General features: G+C 44.0%; 1 protein-coding gene across 1 annotated transcript; it reads right to left on the bottom strand.

Annotated features, from left to right (window-relative positions):
- Positions 1-10,343: 10,343 nt before the first annotated feature.
- On the bottom strand, positions 10,344-13,086 carry LOC121778608 (glutathione S-transferase T3-like). The gene is made up of 2 exons (XM_042175985.1): positions 12,503-13,086; positions 10,344-10,353 (listed from the first exon to the last, which is right to left on the bottom strand). The coding sequence occupies exons 1-2, from the start codon at positions 13,084-13,086 to the stop codon at positions 10,344-10,346; spliced, it is 594 nt and encodes a 197-aa protein (XP_042031919.1).
- Positions 13,087-15,775: the final 2,689 nt, after the last annotated feature.

Genomic DNA, 15,775 nt, shown 5'->3' with positions numbered 1-15,775 from the left:
AAGTTGTAAATATTGTAAATACGTAATTAATATTTGCACGCTAGATAATTCCTAAAAATTCAAAAAAATATATTTTCGGGCCTTAATTTTAATTTGAAGTGCGCATTGACCAAAGGATTGCTTATCTGGTGCTATTTCAAAATGTTATTTAAGTGCCCATTTATATTAGTCTCTTTTTTTTAGGCAAGAAGAGGAGGAATTATGGAAAGGACAAAAATATGAATTAAAGCTTGTGCAGCTTTTGCAGGGTGACAGCAAGAGAAATGGCGCGTGAGCAGAGGGAAAAGACGCGCGGACCAATCAGAGGCCAGCAACCTCAACCGCCCTTCCCGTCTGAAACGTCGCGACCGGCTACCCCTGATAACCGGTTACAACCACCTGCAACTGCTCTCTCTCACCCGAATTAAACTTACCGTCCCAACACTTTTCCCTCACAAACCCTCATTTTCAATTCGCTTTCAAGAAATCCTTGTCCATCTCTCTCGCGGAAACATCATTCTCAACCATCAACCCTAACTTTTCACCACTAAATCGCAGATTTCCACTCATGGGGAAGAAAGCTTTCACCTGGAAAATCAAACCGCGCCACCAAGAAACCCAGGAGGTGCAACCACAGCAAAATCCACCGCCACCAGCACCGACCGCTCTGCCACCACCTATGATCTCCATGGATGCCATGATGGCATTTCTTCGTCAACAGGACCCTACTCGGGACTGGACGGCGGCATTGACTGGTTTTGATCAAATGGAGGGCGTAGGAACCACACCCAGTGAACTCCCGTCTGCGCCGGACAGTCATGCAGCAGATTCAGTGCCGAATTCGGCAGAGCTCGACGCTATCACCGCACATTACGACTCCGACTCTGAGGAGCGTACGAAAAAGTCAAGTCAAGGCAAGACAACTCCGGAGGGGAGCGAAGGAACAGAGAAAACGCCCGAAGCGGAGCCGGTAGTTAAAGAAGTGAGAAGGCCGGAAATAGATTTGAATGAATCGGCCAGAAAACAAGGCCTAATGACAGACGAAGAATTTGACTCGATTCTGAACAGGGTCAACCAGAGAGAAGAGGACACTGCACCAATGGCTGAGGGTCTAGACCTCGCATTGGGGGCAGTAGGAAACAGGGAGAAAGCCACATCAGGAAACATACCGGAAGGCCGACCTTTCCAGTTGGTAGGAGGGGAAGGAGAAGCACCAAGTAAAGAAAAAGAGCCAGTAGATCCCCGAGTAGAAGTAGGGGATGGTAGAATGCAGGTAGGAGAGGAGGAAACAGCTGCAGAAACCAATGAACCAGAACCGGTGGCACCTCCGGTAGTGAAGCCCAAGCCCATAAAGCGGGAACTGGTGGTGAAAGCAGACCCCAAGGCAGACTCGCCCAAACCGCGGAGAATTTCGCAGAGATGCTTGGGAAGGTGGGCAGCTAGTAGGGATCAGCCGAACACAGAGGCAGATCCCGTGGAAATCTTGAGTGAAGCTGAGGAGGAAGCCAGGTACCAGATAGAAAGAAAAAGGAAAGGAAAAGCCGTTGTGAAGAGCAAGCCGAGTACCAAAAAACCGCGTACCGTGAACACAGGCATCGTGATCACTGAGGCTGACCAGAGGACCCCATCAAACCGGCAAACACCGAGTGACAGTGAATATGAGATCAGTGAAGAATCTGAATCCGATAGCGATACGACCATGGAAGATGAGGAGTACAAGGAGCAGCAACTCCCTAACGATCATCGGGAACTATTGCATCCACCTGCAGTACCACTCCGATATAAGCGTTGGACGGTGGAGCTCACAGATGACGTGGTGGAGGGGATGCAATTTTTTGACTCCAAGGAGCTCCAATCCATCTATCGCACCAAGAACGCAAAAGGCAAGAAGGTTAAGTGTGGAAAGGTAATTCATCTCCCCTCGTTAGATGAATTGAAGGTTCGGGAATCGTTTCTCGCCCTTTTCCACGAATTAGGTTTTGAATGGCTGTTAAGGAATGAGAATTTGAATGTTCCGGACGATTTGGCCAAAGAATTTTTCGCGACCTTTCGATTCAAGGTCACAACGGATTTGGATGTAGAGTGCATCAGTTTCAGAGTATTTGGAGGAGAGATTAGGATGAATTTGATTGAATGGACTGTTCGGCTAGGGATATGCAGTTTGGAGGAGGCCATAGGGCCCGAGTGGAGAGATAGGGAGCGGGGGATTCCCCGCAGGCATGTGGACTTTGAGCCCCAGGTAGCTTGGGAAGAGCTTACTCACCCCGGGGCAGGACAGTTTCAGTCCACTATCTCTCGATCTATCCTTCTCAACGATCCTAATCTACGCCTGGTTCAACTCTTCTTGGGTTACAACCTTTTAGGACAGTCGAATTCGGCAGTCCGGACATCGCTGACGGAATTGTATCTTATGTGGTGTGCCAAGAGAGGCAAGAAGTTGCACTTAGGGTTCTGGACTGCATACACATGTCACCTCATCGCTACCCACCCAGCACGGAATATTTCCCTCTGCCATATATTGGGAATCTTTGTGAGAAACAACGTCACCGTTTCAGAGGACAAAGACTTAACCCCCTTGACGATGGTGGACGCCCCAGGATTGTTTGATACCCCCCTATTCGTCCGGACGAATGCGGTATACATGAGGCAAGGCGTGCCACACTTCTACGCGATGGGAGAGGAAGCTACACCCACTGCTAGGTTGGCAGCAGCTCATGAAGCACCGGCACACGACCAGAGACAAGAGGGGATGGAAAAAGCTGTGGAGAAGATAGCGGAGGGAAGCAGACAGATAAGGGCAGAAATGATCGGATTGGCATCGGACCAGGAACAGCGTCAAGCCAGAATGGAGAAGGAAATGGATGCAGTTAGAGAGGAGAATGAGCAATTGAAAGCAGAGATGGTCAAGCTAGCTGCAGTGATGGAAAGGATGTTGGAGAGATCTGCAGAGCAGAAGACATTGGCTCAAAAGCAAGACGCTATGGAGACGTTAGTGACTACTTTAGGAGAGAAAAACCATCGATTGATCACGGAGATGGGCCGGATGGCATCCGTGATAGATGTGTTGTTGGAAGAAGTGACCAGCCGGAAGAAAGAACAAGCTACAGGAACAAGCGGCCATGGAGGCCAGGACGATGAGACCCACCCACCAGAGACAATGATAGACGAGCCCGAGGAAGAGAACGCCGAGGTGCCGGCAGCAGCCGAGGAACCGGCGAAGGAGAGTGAGGATCACACTGGAACGGAAGAGGAACCCCTGGAAAAGCAGCCTACACCACCTGCCCCACAGAGGAGCAGGAGACTTCGCTAAGACCACCCCCATCTGACCAGTTAGTTTTTCTTTTTATTTTCTCATTTTTAGCTTTTCGTTTTTAATTGTGTTTTGTGTGTCTAGGTAGTATAATTTCTGTTTGTGCGCAAACCCCGTTCATAACACTTAGCCTATTCTATAGTCTAAGTGTGAGAAGTTAAGGGTTTGTCTTTTGGCGCATGTGTTGTGTTTTCTGTTTTTCGTAAGCATGATTGACGCACACTTAGTCCGTTGCACGGCCTAAGTGTGATGAGTTTTGTATATATATGTGTTTTGTTGGTTGCTGTTTAGGTTTTCAAAATCTCACACTTAGCCTATTCCATAGTCTAAGTGTGAGAAGTTTTAGTTTTAATTTGTTGTTTTTGTCTGTTTGTCTATGTGTTCATCATACTGGCCATTACCTTTTCCACTTCACAACCCTATCTGAGGGCAGACACTTGTGAAGTGGGAGGGGGGACGCAATGACCAGTATGATGAGTATGTGTATATGTGTAGTTTTTGTGTTCGTGCTTGTGTTAGTGTCCTGTTAGGTTTAGTTTTTTTTATTTTGCGTGTTGATTGGGCTTAAAACTCAACCGTCTTGAGCTGACGGTGAAGGGAACTGAGGGAGATAAGACGTGCTGGAAAACCGAAACCACCCTCCCTAGTACCTCCTAGTCAGGATAGATGATGTGAGTATGAGAGAAAAGCCCATACTTAGAGCCAAGCGCGAAAGCCCTCTTAAAATGTGAGTTATAAGCTTTAAGTGGAACCACTTTCCACATATATGGAAAAGAAAGAGAGGCTGCCACAAATTGCCTAGGATGAAGTGACCACGGGTAGCAAAGACTGAAGGCAGTAGGAAACCCCCCCATCTAAAAAAAAAACCACCCTTAGAACCTTTTTTTCTAACTCTTTTACCCAGATAAATACCCCTAGCCACTGGGACTGTGTGTGTGCAAAGCGTAAGGCGAATGAAGCCTACTGGCCAGAAAGATGTACAAGAAAGCAGACTCCAGCTGGGCAAGAAGGTTCGGAAGAAAATCGACCAGGGAGTTATCCCGGGTCCACAAAAAGGAAAAAAATGGGAGAAAAAGAAGGAATAAGGGTGGCGAAGCCACAAAAAAAAAAAAAAAAAAAAAAGAAGAGAGAAGAATGTGGAGAAAAATGGTCAGAAACTTGACCACAGAAAAAAGAGAAGGAATAAGGGTGGCAAAGCCACAAGATGATACTGAACAGTTGGAGACCCAAGCCAGAAGCGCCAGCTAAAAAGCAATTGATCAAAAGCCTACAGCACACAGTTCTCCCGCATTAATAAAATAGAAATTTTGAAAACTTAGAGCCTTAGGAACATCTACCCCAAAACGCTGCAACCCAATAGCCCCATTACAAGCCTTTAAGTCCTTCAGTAGCTGCACGTGAGATCTAAGTCCGAAGCAAGTGTGGTTGAGCATATTGAGAGAATGCGGTCCTAACAGTCCTGGTGAGGTATGAGAGACCGAGTGAATCTAGTGTTTGGCCGAGAGTTTGGGCGATCTTGACAAACAGATGTACTGACCAGGAAGGAATGGGGGTGGCAGGAGTTCAAGGCTGTCTAAGGCCGGATTGCACCAGATCCCGAGGTAAGGGATGGTTGAAAATATAGCCCAAATCTTTGTGTTTTTGTGTTTGTGTGTTTGTGTGTCTTTTTCTGTGTTTGCCCAAGTGTTTTTCTTTGCGTCGAGTCTAGTTTAGGTAGAGTCGGTCAGGGGAGTAACCAGGCTAGAATTCGACTTATTCGTTTTTGTTTGTTCTTCACGCTTGAGGACAAGCATGTGGTAAGTGTGAGCAGTTTGATAAGTCGTATTCTAAGCCTAGGTTACTGGTCAGTATGATGTGCGTAATTGAATTATATCTGCAAAAACTAGTTGCTTAAGCGTGCAGGGTAAGCATTCTAGCCAGTAGGCAGAGTTTCAGACACTTCAAGTGAAAAGGGCGTCAGGACGATTACGTACTGACCAGTATACATGCAAATATGGCTCGAGATGGAGAAGGAGGATAGCTGGGACTGCTCAATCACAATTAAGGGCAAAGAAGTCATCTCACCGCAAGGTCTTACCTTAAAAATCAAGGGTAAGCCTCCCTATAAAAGGAAGCCACTTGGAGAAAGAAAGGGGATCATCAATAGAATCATCATCATCACTCTTAGGTAGAATTCTCTCGGAGTTCAGTCCTTCAGCCCAGTCCAGAATCTCGTTTCTAACCAACTGCCATGGTCACTTGAAGATTTAGATGTTCCCGGAATTCCAGATCGTCCGTTCCAGCCAGCAGAACCGTAGTTAGAGATATCATCGCCCGGAATCTCGTTTCTAACCAACTGCCATGGTCACTTTTATTCGCTTTCGTAGTTTAATTTACTTGCTTTCTTCACGTTGGATCTTTGTTGCTTTTGGATATTTTCTGCTTTTGAAGTATTTGTGGAAGATCTGAACGTGTTTATGCTATGAAGTTGATTTCCGTTTAAGTTATTGTGTTGATTTATTTTCCTTCCTATTTCGCCTAGTTAGCTTAGATCTAAGGTTCCTTGGTGTTTTAAGTGCTGAAACTTTCCTTTCTTTGTTTCCATCAAAATTCTTTTAGTTAAGTGTGAAACTATTGATCGTGAGTGAATCGCTGCATGTGAAGTCTTGTTTGAGTTCGTTTTCGTTTTCCTGCTGAACAGTACGCGGAGTTGCATTTTCTGTGTTTTGATTTCAGATTTGGTGTTCTTATTTGTGGATCTGTGTTCGCGATTTGATAAACTGTGTTTCCGTGTTGAATCTGAAATTATTTTCTGATTTTGGTTTGTGTTGTTGAAGAAGATGATGTCCAAGTCTAATGTTGGGGACCACTTTGCTTTTTAGATGCTTTTTGCTTTTTGTCCTTTACTTTTTAGTTATAACCTGCAGATCTGTCAGCCTAGTCACCATGACTACCACTACCCTCTGAATATTCTGTCTAGCCCAAAATAGAATCCCGTACTTTCCAAATATTTTCTGTTACAAAAATGTCTCCTCATTTCCACGTACACAGCTGCACCCCTACACTCCTTTCCCCATTCTAGTCAGTAGGAAATTACCTTTAAGTTCTTGCCTAGGTAGAGACTCAACCCGAGCGTGGTAGCTAACCAAACCATCCAGAATATCACCACAATAGTTTTAACGCACCATCTCTGTGGGATTCGACCCTTACCACCACTATACTGATCAGTAGAAGTGGGTTGAGGAATTTTTGAAACCAGGGTCTAGGCTTAGTTAGGATCGCTATCCTGACCAGTAGGATATATCCTTGCTTGAACGACACCTAAGCACCCAGAGGAGAAATACCATCGTTTCACTACTCAAGCTAGAGGCGGATTTCAGTATTTCATCACCTTCATTGATGACTACTCGAAAGTTGGATATGTCTATTTGATGCGTCACAAGTCAGAATCTTTTGAAAAGTTCAAAGAATTCAGGGCACTTGTGGAGACGCGACATGGTAAGACAATCAAGTCTCTACGGTCTGACCGTGGAGGCGAGTACCTTAGTAGTGAGTTTTTGGACTACTTATCAGAGGCGGGAATTGAATCCCAATTGACTGCGCCTGGCACACCCCAGCAGAACGGCGTAGCTGAACGAAGGAATAGAACCCTCTTAGAAATGGTTCGATAGATGATGAGTTATGCTAAGTTACCTATTTCGTTCTGGGGACACGCGTTGCTCACAGCATGCTATACCTTGAACAACTTACCATCCAAATCAGTACCTACAACACCACATGAGTTGTGGACTGGACGAAAATCTAGTCTAAGACATCTCAGAGTGTGGGGTTGTCCAGCACACGTGTTGGAGAAAGATCCAACGAAGTTGGAGTCTCGTACTGAGGTATGTTTGTTTGTAGGGTATCCCAGTGGAACGAAAGGCTATGAATTCTATAGTCTACGAGATAAGAAGGTATTTGTTAGCACAAATGCTAAGTTCTTAGAAGAAGACTACGTGATGAATCATAAGCCCAGCAGTGAAGTAGCTCTTGAGGAACTGAGAGATACTTCAATTTCCACAAACAAAGAACCAATAACACAAGTACAATCTATACCTGAGATATCAACTGATGTACCACAAATTGTAGAGCCTCGTCGTAGTGGGAGGGTTCCTCGTGAACCAGAAAGGTACATTGGTTTGGGTGAGTCATCTGACTTAGACCCAGACGGCAATGTATCAGACCCATGGAACTTTAAAGAGGCGATGGCAGATTCAGATAGTCATTCCTGGAAAGAAGGAATGGATTCTGAACTACAATCAATGATAGACAAAGACGTTTATGATTTGTTAGTCCTACCTGAAGGTTGTACTGCCATTGGGAGCAAATGGATTTACAAACGCAAACGAGGACCTGACGGACGAGTCAAAGTCTTCAAAGCAAGACTAGTAGCTAAGGGTTATACCCAGAGAGAAGGTATCGATTACGATGAGACCTTTTCGCCAGTAGCTATGCTCAAGTCAATCCGAATTCTTTTGTCTATCGCAGCCTACATGGATTGGGAAGTATGGCAGATGGACGTCAAGACAGCTTTCCTAAATGGAAGTCTTGAGGAGACCATCTACATGGAACAACCCGAGGGATATGTAGTCAAGGGCAAAGAACACATGGTGTGGAAGCTTAAGAAGGCCATTTATGGCCTCAAGCAAGCATCCCGATCATGGAATATGTGTTTTGACCAAACTGTTAAGTCTTTTGGCTTTGAGCAGTGCCTAGATGAGAGCTGCGTGTACAAGAAAGTTGAAGGTAAGAATGTAGTGTTTATGGTACTCTACGTAGATGACATACTGTTGATTGGAAATAGTAAGAAAATGTTGTCAGACGTGAGAGATTGGCTTTCAAGTCAATTTGAGATGAAAGATATGGGAGAAGCTGGACACATCCTAGGCATTAAAGTTCTTAGAAACCGTCAGAAAAGGATGTTGTGCCTATCTCAAGAATCTTACATCGATACGATAGTTAAACGCTTTAGTATGCAAGATTCCAAGAAAGGTTTTCTACCTTTTAGCCATGGAATCACTCTGTCTCAGGATATGTGTCCCAAAACACCTATTGAGATAGAAGCTATGAGAAGGATCCCTTATGCATCAGCTATTGGGAGTCTCATGTATGCTATGTTATGCACAAGGCCCGATATTTGCTTTGCCGTTGGCATGGTAGCAAGGTATCAGTCAAACCCCGGTCAAGGACACTGGATTGCGGTAAAGAAAATACTCAAGTATCTCAGAAGAACTAAGGAGTATTCTCTAGTTTACCAGGCATCCGAGATGTATCCTTAGGTTACACTGATTCAGACTTTCAGTCTGATCGGGATTCGAGAAAATCAACCTCTGGATATGTGTTTACTTTAGGAGGTGGAGCCGTAATATGGAAGAGTGTGAAGCAGAAATCCATCGCGGACTCTACCATGGAAGCTGAATATGTGGCAGCATCAGAAGCCGCAAAGGAAACAGTATGGTTCAGAAACTTTCTTTTTGATTTGAATGTGATTCCGAGTATGCCCAAGAGCATCACTGTTTATTGTGATAATTCTGGTGCTGTGGCAAACTCAAGGGAACCACGAGCCCACAAGGCAAACAAACAAATAGAAAGGAAATATCACATCATTCGTGATATAGTGCGGAGAGGAGACATTGAAGTGGTCAAAATCGCATCAGAAAACAACTTGGCAGATCCATTCACAAAGGCACTTCCAGCCAGGACGTTTGAACGTCACGTGAAAGGATTAGGTGTTCGATTGACCTAGACCCGCTTTCAGTATAAGTGGGAGGATTTTGCAGTTTTGGTATACTCGAAAGCTGTTTTGAGTATAAGTGGGAGATTGTTAGAGTTTAGTATACTCGAAAGCTATTTATGAGATGTTGAAATACGTTTTCCATTTAAATACATAGTTTAAGCAAAATGAGTCTAAGCAAAATGAGTCTAAGTCTTCTGCATAGTAGACGAGTTGTGAGCGGCGTTCACAGTAGGTAACTTGTCAGTTCATGCAGAAGAAAAACTGTTTCACAACCTAGATAGGCTTTGACTACCTATTGTGAAAGGTTGCGACGTCAGTCCGAAAGTTTCCTTACCTAAGGAAATGAACGACGTCGGTGTGGTATAGCACTGAAAGGATCAAACAGTGAGATAAGTCTTTCTTGGCTATTTACTGAAAGACGAGGTCTCGGTGATTGTCGTTTCTTAATCATTGTTGACATAACATTGAGCATACGATATTAATTGAAAACTACTTTGACTTATCAAATGGTGAGGGAATTTCGTTGCCCAAGAATCCTGATAGATTGGGTAATGATCATTAATGTCTAAGTGGTGCTAGTATTGTTATTGCAATGAATCGTGTGCTGGGAGAGGCCAGTATGATAATATCCTCAAGAGGTGTTTAGAAAAAAGTTTTATTATTCAGAAAACTGGCTAGTTGGAATTTATTCCATGAATAATAAATAATGTTTCTAAACTAGACCACTCTTGGAAAAAGAAATTAATTAATAATAGTCAGATAGCAGACTTGATATTAATTAATGGATATTTATATCTTTAACACGGGAAATGATTTAATTAAAGAGGAAGTCCCGGAATACTCGTAATTTCGGTTTGGACGGGCAGTCAATATTATATCTATAGTGGATGATAATAATATTTAAGTTTGGGCTTGAATTAAATTGCTTTTAATTTAATTAGTGAAAGCCTGAACTGTGGCCCAATCCAATCCTCCACAGATCCCTGGTCTGGCCCAAAATAATTAACTTATTATAAAAGGGAGAAGAAGAGAAGACAAAATTTATTGATTCTACGTAAAAATTTCGATCTCTTCAATCTGTAGAGAGAAAAATATCAGTTTTTAGTATTCTTCTTCCGTAGAGATTTTTGTCTTCAATTCTTCTCCGGCTTTTGAGGATTTGACAAGCTTTGCCCACACAAAGGTCAGATTCGAGTTAAAAGGGAACAGATCAGAAGATCCGTGGTTGAGATAAATTGAAGAAGGTGATTGAATTTAACTCTTGAATTCCTATGGTATGTTGCATTTAATTGCATATATTCAGTACAGTCTGTGATTATATGCTTATGAACATGTTTCTAGTTTACAATCAGATAAAAGCATGTTTAGATGTAAATTTTTCAATCAAACTAAATAGATTTCCGCTGCAAAACCAACACAACGGACTCCGCTTTGGTGTAGTGGATGGGCTTTTTTTTCCGACTTGAACTGAGCCGCTTTGCGAACCGCCACCGGAGCCGACGCCGCTGCCCGATCCGCCGGCTCCGCTGACATTGCCCGATCCTCCACCGCCACCGCCACCGCGTTGGGACCCTCCGACTCTCGTCGTAATGGGCGTATCCGGTACGCCGGAACTGAGCAGATCCATCATCGTATCCAATGCGTCTTGATCTGCATCGGTGAAAGGAGATTGACTAGATTGGAAAAGGGTCTCCGGACGGGGATGGTTAAGCGAGTCGAGGTTGGGTCTGTAATCTCCAAACGCCGAGCGGCTCAGATTCCTCGGCAAAGGTTGGGTGGGAGAAGACCTCCAAGGCTGAGATGGTGGCGGAGTTGGACTCGAGGCCTATGCCGGGGGAGGTTGATTCCAACTCCATGGCTGAGACGGAAAGCCTCCATATCCCGACGGTACGCCACCATATCCCGACGGTACGCCGCCATATCCCGACGGCTGGGAAGGATTGCCACCATATCCCGATTCGTGCGAGCCGGGGGATTCGTCGTCTCCACCGTGCATTTTTTTAGAGTGAAAGTGTAGATAGTGATGTGTGAAAATGAAGTTTGTGAAAGTGTGTAAAAATAGATGGTGGAGGAGGAGTATTTATATATGTAATTTTCGAAAAAAAAAAAAATTAATCAAAGGGGGCGGACGTGCATAGCCCGTCGCCCCACTATAGACCGCCCCACCCATCGCCCCATTTCGCCCCGCGGCCCCCACCATCGCCCCGTAGGAGGCGATGCCTCTACCGCCCCACCCTCGCCCCATTTTTCTTGTCCGCCACGGGGCGGACGTTTGCTGCAGTATAGACCGCCCCACAATAGCCCCAAATTTTCGTCCGCCCCATTCTCTCCTATAGTGGATGCTCTTAATTTATAGACAAAAACTAGAATGACAAAAATGTTATGCTCCAAGCAAGGTATATAAAGAAGAAAGTTTGAACAAAAAATAATTTTAAAAAATACCCTTTGTAAGCTGTTAAATATTTAGAAATATTTAATCTTATTTTTGGATTAAAAAGGGCGGAAATGCTATAGTTGTCCTCTCATTAGAAGACTCAACTGGTTTGAGCACTCTCATACCGTCCACTTAAAATTATGGAGTATTTAGGGTGTCCACTATAAGGTGGACACGCCTAATAGCCCCGCCCCAGTTTTTTGTCCATAGCCCCAATTTTTTGTCCATAGCCCCAAAATTCTATTTCCGCCACTATAGTGAACTACTCTAATAGCTCCAAAATTTTATAATCAATTTTCATTTTTAAATATTTTTTAGTTTCAATCAAGTGTAATTTAAATAATCGCAGTGTAAATAACTAGAATACGAGGTAATTAGGTCGAATATTCGTTGTATTGCATACCGGTAAAATTATACAACGAATAATGAAAATAAAATACAACAACAAAACTCCGGCACCGTCTACACGGTGTCGGAGTCGGCTTCCTCGTCTTCCTCTTCTTCTTCTCCTCCTCCTCCTCTCTCGCTGCTGCCGGCCGCGGTATCCCCAGGCGCATTATCAACCAACCCCAGTCGACTCTCAAGCCGATTGATGAGCCTCTTGTAGACGTTCCTGACGTTCGGGTCAGTTTCCCCTGCGTATGACCTGCATACGTCTTGCAGTTGTTGCATCAACGTTACGTCTATGCTATTGGCCAATACCTCGTGGGGTTGCACCGTGGGCTGTGGGATTGGGGCAGACTGGGGGATGCGCGATCCGGACGCGGCCGTCGTTTGGCGGGAAGCACTTCTACCTCCTCTGGCTCTGCGGATAGAGGCCTGTTGTCCCATGGGCCGTCGTCGCCTAATGTGAGTCGCGGCTGGCTCTTCGACTTGCTCGTCGGACTGCTCGAACTCGTGCGAGCCGCTCCCACTGCTGTATTCCCCGGCAAGGTTGTGCCTTGTGCACTTCGGGCCACCGGCTGTTTCCTCCTCGTTCGCCACGATCGACCTGAATTTTGGACAATCCGCGAGGACAAGATACTCCTCCCACAAGGTGAACTTCGGCTGGCCCGTCTTGCGGTATTGGCCCTCCGACAGGGTCTTCACATCTTCTGCGCTTCTGCCACTCTCGGCGTGGTGAAGGTTGTTCTCGTATATGGACGCGAACAGCTTTGTAGCCCGCAGTATCCTACCGAACTTTTTTCGGATCTGTTCTGGGTCGCGCTTCTCGGCGCCGTCGGGCTTCAATTCCTCGTATGCCATCATGACGCGCCTCCAAAAGCTCCCCGACTCATGATCGGTACCCACCACGGGGTCCGAAGTGATAGCATCCCACGCCTTCGCCACGGCAATGCTCTCGTCTTTGCTGTATGGCTTGCCGCGGCTGGACCCCTCGGGCTGATCACCGCTACCGCCGGGGCCACTGCCCTCGCTACTCGCAATGCCGGGGGAGCTGCCCGAGTGTCCACCGACGTTGCCGGTGCCACGACTGCCGCCTCCGCCCCTAGGGCCTCTGCCCCTACCGCCACCAGAGCCCCGGCTGCCGCCACCTCCTCGGGTCAGAACGGGTGTTTCCACCCGCGCTACCGGCGTATCTGGGATGCCGGTACTGAGCAGACCCAGCATAGTATCAAATGCGTTTTGATCTGCTTCGGTGATCGGAGATTGGCTGGCTTGAAAAGGGGAACCCGGCCGCGCCAGGTGAAGCGCGTCTAGGTTGGGTCGGTAATCTCCAAAAGCGGAACGACTCAGATTCCGTTGTAAAGCGGGCGGCGTTGGTGAGGATCTCCACGACTGAGATGGAGGAAGGGGTGGACTCGATGCCCACGGTGGTGGAGATTGATTTCAACTCAAAGACTGTGACGGAACCGCATATCCACCAAATCTCGACGGCTGAGAAGCATATCCGCCAAAACCCGATGCTGACGAATGATGGGCCGACGGCTGAGATGGATTGCTGTCATATCCCGATTCCTCAGTGTCGGGTGATTCGTCGTCTCCTCGGTGCATTTTGTAGAGAGTGTTTTTGTAGAAAGTGGGTGTATGGATGTTGTGAAAATGGGAGTGGGGGAGGAGGGAGAGTGGTATTTATAGATATGAAAAACGAAAAAAAAAAAATTCGAACAATGCGGCTATAGCCGCGGCGGATTTCCGCCACTATAATAGCCGCGGCTATAGCCGCGCCTATACACTACACGCCGCGTCCTCGCCCCACTCGCGACGAAGCCTCGTCCGCCGCCCTCCACCCCACCCGCCGCGTCCACCCTCGCGGCGGACACCCCATCCACTATAATCGCCGCGCCTTCCGCCCCGCCATCGCCCCACTCGCGGCGACCGCCGCGTCCACCTTATAGTGGACGCTCTTATTACTACTTCGACTCAAAATTTTATTAGAAGTTAAATTGATGCACCTAGAATCGTGGCTTGGACCGCTTAATGAATGGTAATCAATAAATTCAGTAATTTGAATGATGTAAAGTTACATGATGATCAATAAATTCAAGTAATTTGAGGGATGGAAAGTTACAAGTTATTATTGGGCCCCTCAGGTCCATAACTCACTAAATAAGTTGAAACATGTAACAGTTAAAAGTGGGCTGGATCTTCAATACAAAAGTATAAAAGCAAAATTTTGTGTTGGATTCTGACAATCCAATTCATATTTAGAAGAGATGCAAATTATCGTGGGAGCCATGTTCTTCTTCTGCCGCAACCACACAAAGTAAAAAACATATCTTACGATTCACCTTAATTAATACATACACCACACTTCCAAATACAGCCAAACACATGTAAATCTTCGTCATATCTAACCACAAAAATATGTTTAATTATTGAACATCAAATGCAACTTCCACATGAAGTCGCCTAATTTTACAATTTTTTTATGATATGCAAAAAACTACTGCAATACAAATTTTTTAGAAGACATGTGCAAAAGTTAAAACAAATAAGCACGTGATAGTTTAAAAACATGCAAGTGCAATTCCCATGGAAAGAGAATGATTGTGATAACGTGATGGGGGCATAATCAGAGAAATCATGATAGCTCACGAGACTATCTGAAATTCGACTTAATTATCATTAAACTCTATTAAGATTTATGTGTGAAGAGTGGCGAGGGCGTGTGCTGCGTTTATGATGAAAACCCTGAAAATTAAGTATTAAATTAATATCTATGTCAACGACTTGTTGTTGATATTTGTGGGATGATAATGATTGAATTATTTTTGCAACCACCAGTAATCGCAACATTTACAACTACCAATAACTATATTAGCGTCGCATACCGGGAATAAAATGTGAAATGGGCTGTGATTAATTACTCTTTTTAATCTATATTTTCGTTGATATATATAATTATATTAAGGGACGTGATCAATTGCTAATTAATTATTAATTTAAAATTAAGATAATTTTTAATCATTAAATTATGAGATCTAGTGGTTGATATAACGTGGAGTGAATTATATTTTAAATTTAAATAATTATTAAATAAAATCAAAGGGTATTAATGTCAATTCTCTCGTACTAAAATTATCCTAAAACTTTAAATTTACGTAACTCTCTCGATTTAAATTATTTTTTCACTAAAAATATATCGAATTAAAGGTAATTTTATAAGGATTCTAACGAGATCTCAATTGCATATGTTCCGACGACGTTCGGATGATGAAATTTAATAATTTTTATTTCAATTTTCGTATATGTTGAGAAGCAGATTTTTTATCAATAAAAACATCAAAAAATCTCAATATAATGCATGTAAAATCTCAACATAATGTATGTAAAATCTCAATAAACTATGTTGATATTTTCGTGTTCTTGTATTGAAATACTCATGTCATTGTGTTGATATTTGTAATATACTATGTTGATATTAAAAAAACACGAAATTTATGATATGATAACAGAATGACGATCTTGCCCTTTTGTTGATATTTTGTCTACTATTTATTGAGATTCGTAAGATTTAATCTCATTCATTCATTTTAAAATCTAAGGGTGGAGATTTGGTCTTGATTTTGGATTATGATGCTATAAGCAATATAAGAGGACCTATTATATTAATACCTATATACTAATTTACATACAAGAGCATATTATTGAAATTTCACGATATATGTACAATTTATGTTCGTTGGATTCAGTTTACCTGAAGGCTAACACGGAGCGGATCAGCTACTCCAAAATACCAATACACTTCCTACTCCACACTCACAACAAAATAAAATAATCCCACCATCACTTATTAAAATTGCTCATATTTATAAGATTATTTTATTTTGTTGTGAATATGGACTAGGAAATGGAT

Source organism: Salvia splendens, chromosome 2 (assembly GCF_004379255.2).
Source record: "Salvia splendens isolate huo1 chromosome 2, SspV2, whole genome shotgun sequence".
In the NCBI taxonomy this organism is placed as follows: Eukaryota; Viridiplantae; Streptophyta; class Magnoliopsida; order Lamiales; family Lamiaceae; genus Salvia; species Salvia splendens.
Note: the sequence above shows the minus strand (reverse complement) of the source record. Positions and strands in the feature narration are given on the sequence as shown.